This window comes from Amphimedon queenslandica, unplaced genomic scaffold, assembly GCF_000090795.2.
Source record: "Amphimedon queenslandica unplaced genomic scaffold, v1.1 AMPQUscaffold_12965, whole genome shotgun sequence".
NCBI lineage: Eukaryota > Metazoa > Porifera > Demospongiae > Haplosclerida > Niphatidae > Amphimedon > Amphimedon queenslandica.
Window position 1 is genome coordinate 6,421 of NW_003546799.1, and position 6,006 is coordinate 12,426.

At 36.8% G+C, this 6,006-nt stretch overlaps 2 protein-coding genes across 2 annotated transcripts; both read left to right on the forward strand.

The window, feature by feature from the left end:
* The first annotated feature begins 534 nt into the window (after window positions 1-534).
* On the forward strand, window positions 535-1,333 carry LOC109586027 (short-wave-sensitive opsin 1-like). The gene has a single exon (XM_020002195.1). It carries the CDS (start codon window positions 659-661, stop codon window positions 1,256-1,258), a length of 600 nt encoding a protein of 199 aa, XP_019857754.1. The 5' UTR covers window positions 535-658; the 3' UTR covers window positions 1,259-1,333.
* Window positions 1,334-1,408: 75 nt separating this feature from the next.
* On the forward strand, window positions 1,409-4,780 carry LOC109586019 (galanin receptor type 2-like). Its single transcript, XM_020002186.1, has 3 exons — window positions 1,409-1,813; window positions 2,033-2,279; window positions 4,002-4,780. The coding sequence occupies exons 1-3, from the start codon at window positions 1,409-1,411 to the stop codon at window positions 4,736-4,738; spliced, it is 1,389 nt and encodes a 462-aa protein (XP_019857745.1). The 3' UTR covers window positions 4,739-4,780.
* The last annotated feature ends 1,226 nt before the right edge of the window (window positions 4,781-6,006 follow it).

A 6,006-nucleotide genomic window follows, 5' to 3' on the forward strand; every position in this document is an offset into this window, starting at 1 on the left:
CACCTAGTAATACTTATGAGAGAACCTTTGACCTCCACCACCTCTGAGACAGTTTTCTATTATGGTTATTTGTTATCATCCTTCAAAGTTTACAACTTCCTTTGTTTGACATGCTCATAGTACAGTGTATGCTTGTGGTGTTAACGTGTTGTGTCTGCAAGGCTATATAAGGAAGTGTCTATTAAACCTGTACTTTGAGTACTGGCTAGACGCTTGTTAATAGTTACATGTACAAGAGATGGCTATCATAAGGGGGGAGATTCATTTTTGGCTAAGTGTGCTTATAAGTGCTGGGGGAGGGAGAGAGTGAGTAGAGATGGAAACAGTGGAAGCAGTGGAAGCTAATTTTACTTTTGCTCAAGAGTTCAGTAGTCCAGTAGTAGCAGCTGTTCTTATTATTCAGGTTATATTAGCTCTGATAGCTAATGGTGTGGTACTATCTATCACACTCTATCAAAGGAAGTCCTGGAAACAATCATCAACAATATTCTTCACTTCTCTCATACTGGCACATCTTGTATTGAATCTACTGTACCTTCCTTTCACTATCATTGCATTAGCTGCTGGTGAGTGGATCTTTGGTAGTACAGATGAGGAGAAGAGAGGGACATGTACTTTTGCTGCTTTTGTCTTCGTATCGTCAATTCTAGCCATATTTATGACACTAGCTGCTATATCATTTGATCGGTTTCTCTTTATTGTCAAACCACATCTTCACAAGCGGTTCATGAGACCCTGGGTAGCACTGACCCTCACCATTGCTATATGGACACTGTCTGCCGTATTGAGTTTTACTCCATTCTTTGGGTTTGGACACTTTCTTTATTTCAGTCGGATTGGCTCCTGTTTTCCAATCTGGGCCACCCTTGAATATGAATTGTATACACTAGCACTGGTGGCCACCAATCTCTTGATTATCGCTGTGACATCAGTTCTTACCTTCTGCTTCACTCGTAGATTCATTAACAATCAATCCCTCATAACTCCTAATGTGTACTCGTGTGAAAAGAAAAGGCTCTTTGGAATATTTGGTGCCATGTTGCTCTCATATGTAGTCTGTTTTATTCCGAGTGTTATTTTGATTTTCTTGTTCCTTTTTCCATTTACAATGCCTGTTGAATATATTGTGACATGTTTTGTTTCTGTCCTTTTTGTTACAACTGTTAATCCTCTCATACAGTCTTACTTCAGACCTGAAGTGAAGGCTATTATTAATAGTATGTTTTTTCAGAAATTATCTAAGAAGATTCTTGTTTAAATATATTATAATATTATTGTAATACTGATAGACATGTTTTTGCTTGTTACTATAGCCACCTATGCATAATCAAAACATCACTAAGTCAGGAAAGGCATTGTTATTGTAACAGAACAGGTCACCAAATTACTAAGGTTAGCTCAGTCAGTCATGGAAGACAACTTTACTTTTACCGGTAATTTCAGCACTCCAGCAGTAGCAGCAGTGCTTTCTGTTGAGACAGTAGCTGGTTTGGTTGCCAATTTTATCATACTATCTATCACACTCTATCAAAGGAAGTCCTTGAAACAACCATCAACAATATTCTTCACTTCTCTCATACTGGCACTTCTAGTATTGCTACTGGTTTACCTTCCTCTGTCAATCATTGCAATAGCAGCTGAAGAGTGGATTTTTGGCAGTAGCTTTGAAGAGAAGAGTGCAACCTGCTCTTTTGCTGCGTACATTTTCTGGTATTGTCTAATGGTCATAACGTTAACACTAGATGCTATATCATTTGATCGGTTTCTCTTTATTGTCAAGCCACGTCTTCACAAGCGGTTCATGAGACCCTGGGTAGCACTGACCCTCACCATTGCTATATGGATACTGTCTGCTATACTAAACAGTGCACCTTTCTTTGGTCTGGGAGTATTTCGTTATGAAAGCTGGTTTGGCTCTTGTATTCCAGTATGGATAAGCATTGACTTTGTGGCCTATTCACTGACAATAATATTCTTTTTACTTTCAGTGATAGTTATCACATCCCTCTGGACCTTTTGTTTTACACGACAGTTCATGAATGAACAGTCTCTATCGACTACACCTGATGCCTATACATCTCAAAAGAAAAGACTCTTTGGAATATTTGGGTCAATGCTGATTGTCTATGGGATATGCTTCACCCCTGGTACCATTATGATTATTTTAATTCCTATTGTTGACTCTCCTGCTGAATTGTTCGTGACCAGCTATGTTTGCATTCTCTTCATTACTGTGGCTAATCCTATAGTGCAGTCTTACTTCAGGCCCGAGATTAAGAGTACTTTGTTGGCTCTATGTCAGAGAAAGCAAGCAAATCAATTTCAAAGTCTAGAACTAAGCAAGCATAGTATGTAATTATTAGTTGTTGATTGGTTGCCATTTTTATTGTATTTAGACTTTATTCAGTCAATTGCAGGTGTAAAATAGTTAACCTCATGACTCTCACCATATTAGCTAATGCATGTCATGTGACCAGAAGTCTATTAAGGAAATTGGGTCAAGGAACCATTAATTTAATTGTACTGTGGGTTGGGATATACTTGGATGAGTCAGTTTTACTCACCTTAGAGCTTCTTGGGAAGAAGGGGCACTGATAATGAACAATTTTACCTATAATGGTGACTTCAATAATGTTGCAGTAGGAGCAGCTCTTGCTGTAGAGGGAGTTTCTGGATTTCTAGCTAACACATTTGTATTATCTATCACACTCTATCAAAGGAAGTCCTGGAAACAATCATCAACAATATTCTTCACTTCTCTCATACTAGCAAATTTTGTAATGGTTTTACTCCACTTTCCTTTTGCTGTCACTGCATTAGCTGCTGGTGAGTGGATCTTTGGTAGTACAGATGAGGAGAAAACAGGAACATGTACATTTGCTGCTCTTACATTCTGGTATTCATCAATAGTTATAATATTGACACTAGCTGCTATATCATTTGATCGGTTTCTCTTTATTGTCAAACCACATCTTCACAAGCAGTTCATGAGACCCTGGGTAGCACTGACCCTCACCATTGCTATATGGACACTGTCTGCTGTATTGAGTTCCACTCCATTCTATGGGCTTGGAAATTTTAGTTTTGATGAATTGCTTGGCTTCTGTTTTCCTTTATGGATCAGTGTTGACTTTATAGTGTATTCTTTGGTCATAATATTGCTTCTCTTTTCAGTGATCATTGTTACCTCAGTTTGGACCCTTTGCTTTACTCACAGGTTTATAACACAGCAGTCACAGCTATCTAATGATGACACTTATGGATCAAAGAAGAAGTGGCTCTTAGGAATATTTGGATCCATGCTTCTTGTCTATGGGATATGTTTCATGCCTGCTGTGATTGCCATCATTTTGATACCAGTGATAGAAGTTCCTATTGCATTAGTTATATCCAGCATTATTTGTTCTCTCTTTATTACAGTAGCTAATCCTATTGTACAGTCATGCTTTAGGCCTGAGATTAAAAGTGCTTTCCTTTCCCTATTTAAAAAACCATCACCTTTTGTCAGTGTGTAGTTTACTGTGTGTGCACATTCTTTCATTTTTATTACTTAATTCTACGGTGAATGTGAACTTTTGTTTATGCTTCTTTTTTTACAATTTTGGCCAAAGCTAAATAGTTTTTGCTGTGAAGTCTTTTAACTGTATTTCTTATGTTTGTTATTTCATTGTCAAAATTATAAGTTGTACAACATTTTGTGTTCCTGTTGTAGGTGTGGTTTGTTTTTTATGGTCCAGTGGACTTGAAACAATTTTAGAAAAATAAAGTGAAAAGTATGGAAAGCAATTTTAGTTTTACGGGAAGTTTTAATCGCCCTGTTGCTATTACTGTTCTCTCAATAACAACATTAGCTGCTTTGATAGCTAATAGTGTTGTTCTGTTTATCACACTCTATCAAAGGAAGTCCTGGAAGCAATCATCAACAATATTCTTCACTTCTCTCATTTTATCAAACTTTATATTGAATCTACTGTACCTTCCTTTCACTATCATTGCATTAGCTGTTGGTGAGTGGATTTTTGGTAGTACAGATGAGGAGAAGAGAGGGACGTGTGCCTTTGCCGCCTTTATAGTTTGTTACACTGTCCTAGTTCAATCATTCACACTAGCTGCTATATCATTTGATCGGTTTCTCTTTATTGTCAAACCACATCTTCACAAGCGGTTCATGAGACCCTGGGTAGCACTGACCCTCACCATTGCTATATGGATACTGTCTGCTCTATTTGGCTCTACTCCATTCTATGGGCTAGGAAAATTTGCGTACTTACCAAATGTTGGCACGTGCTCTCCTGCATTTACTGAGTACTTTTTTGTTGGCTATTCTGCAGCCATAGAAGTTGCTGTTTTTCTTTTCATCATTATCACTTCTGTATGGACATTTTGTTTCACGTATAAGTTCATACGTGATCAATCAGCAATTGGAGAAGAGAGTGTGTATTTGTCACGAAAGAAACGACTGGTTGGGATATTTGGTGCAATGCTTCTTGTCTATGTAATTTGCTTATTACCTATTTTTACTGTGGCGATTCTTTTTCCTGTTGTTGACATTAGTAGTCACGTCGTAGCTTCTGTTGTCTTTGTCTTGCATTTGTTTACTGTCATTAACCCGCTAGTTCAGTCTTATTTTAGACCCGGCTTCAAGGACTTAATCCTGACTGTTGTCATGAAGTGGCCAAAACGTAGGCTAACAAATGCAATGCTGAGATTAAACCGAATGCCGAATCAGTCCAACTAATCCTGTCATTATCATCAGTATTATTTATTTTTAGCAGTCTTATTATGTATCATTATTATGTCATGCACCATATACATGTATATGTCTTTGTTTTTTTAAAAAGTTGTCTCTTTATTTTTGTTTTTTGTTCCCTCCATTGCAATAGTAAATTCCCTGTAACTGTAGTATTGTGTAGGATGTTTTTTTTCTTGGAACCACCATGCCCTTGCATGCTTGTTTAATTGGCATGGAGCATTCATTGCATACCATCTTTAAGGCTACAAATAAGAGTTTACTATGTAACATTGCTGTGTCATGCTTGCATGCTTGACAATTCCCTTTCATGTCACCCTTTCATGTTTGCTCAAAAGTCAGCCAAAAGACTCTATACTATACTGGTACAGGGTCACCAAACAAATTGTATCAAAATTGAAAAGGAGAGTTTTATACTTTTCTGATGCGTAGATAATTCCAATCAAAATTGGATTTTTTTTACCAATTTTTGAAGTTGCTCAAAAAGCAGGCCAATGACCCTGTAGTCCTGTACTATAAAAAAGTCTTGGGCCATATTTTTTCAAAAATTTGAAAAGAGTGAATTTACCATTTTTATAATTTTTTTCTAATACATATAGATGTACATGTACTTATTTTGCATAGAAAGTTTGAACTAATTTTGATCAAATTTAGATTTTTTCAAAATTTTATGCCCTGTACTTGTATGATACAGGGTTTATTGTCAAATTAACTAGGAGAGGATCCTCCATTTTTATTAAATTTTCTAATGTATGTCTATACATGTTCTGATGTTGTGTAGAAAATTTGTGCTGTTTCAATCCAAGTTAAATTTTTAAATAAAATTTTAAATATACACTAAGCATTAATTTAGCTCACCTAGTAATACTTATGAGAGAACCTTTGACCTCCACCACCTCTGAGACAGATTTCTATTATGGTTATTTGTTATCATCCTTCAAAGTTTACAACTTCCTTTGTTTGACATGCTCATAGTACAGTGTATGCTTGTGGTGTTAACGTGTTGTGTCTGCAAGGCTATATAAGGAAGTGTCTATTAAACCTGTACTTTGAGTACTGGCTAGACACTTGTTAATAGTTACATGTACAAGAGATGGCTATCATAAGGGGGGAGATTCATTTTTGGCTAAGTGTGCTTATAAAAGCTGGGGGAGGGAGAGAGTGAGTAGAGATGGAAACAGTGGAAGCAGTGGAAGCTAATTTTACTTTTGCTCAAGAGTTCAGTAGTCCAGTAGTAGCAGCTGTTCTTATTATTC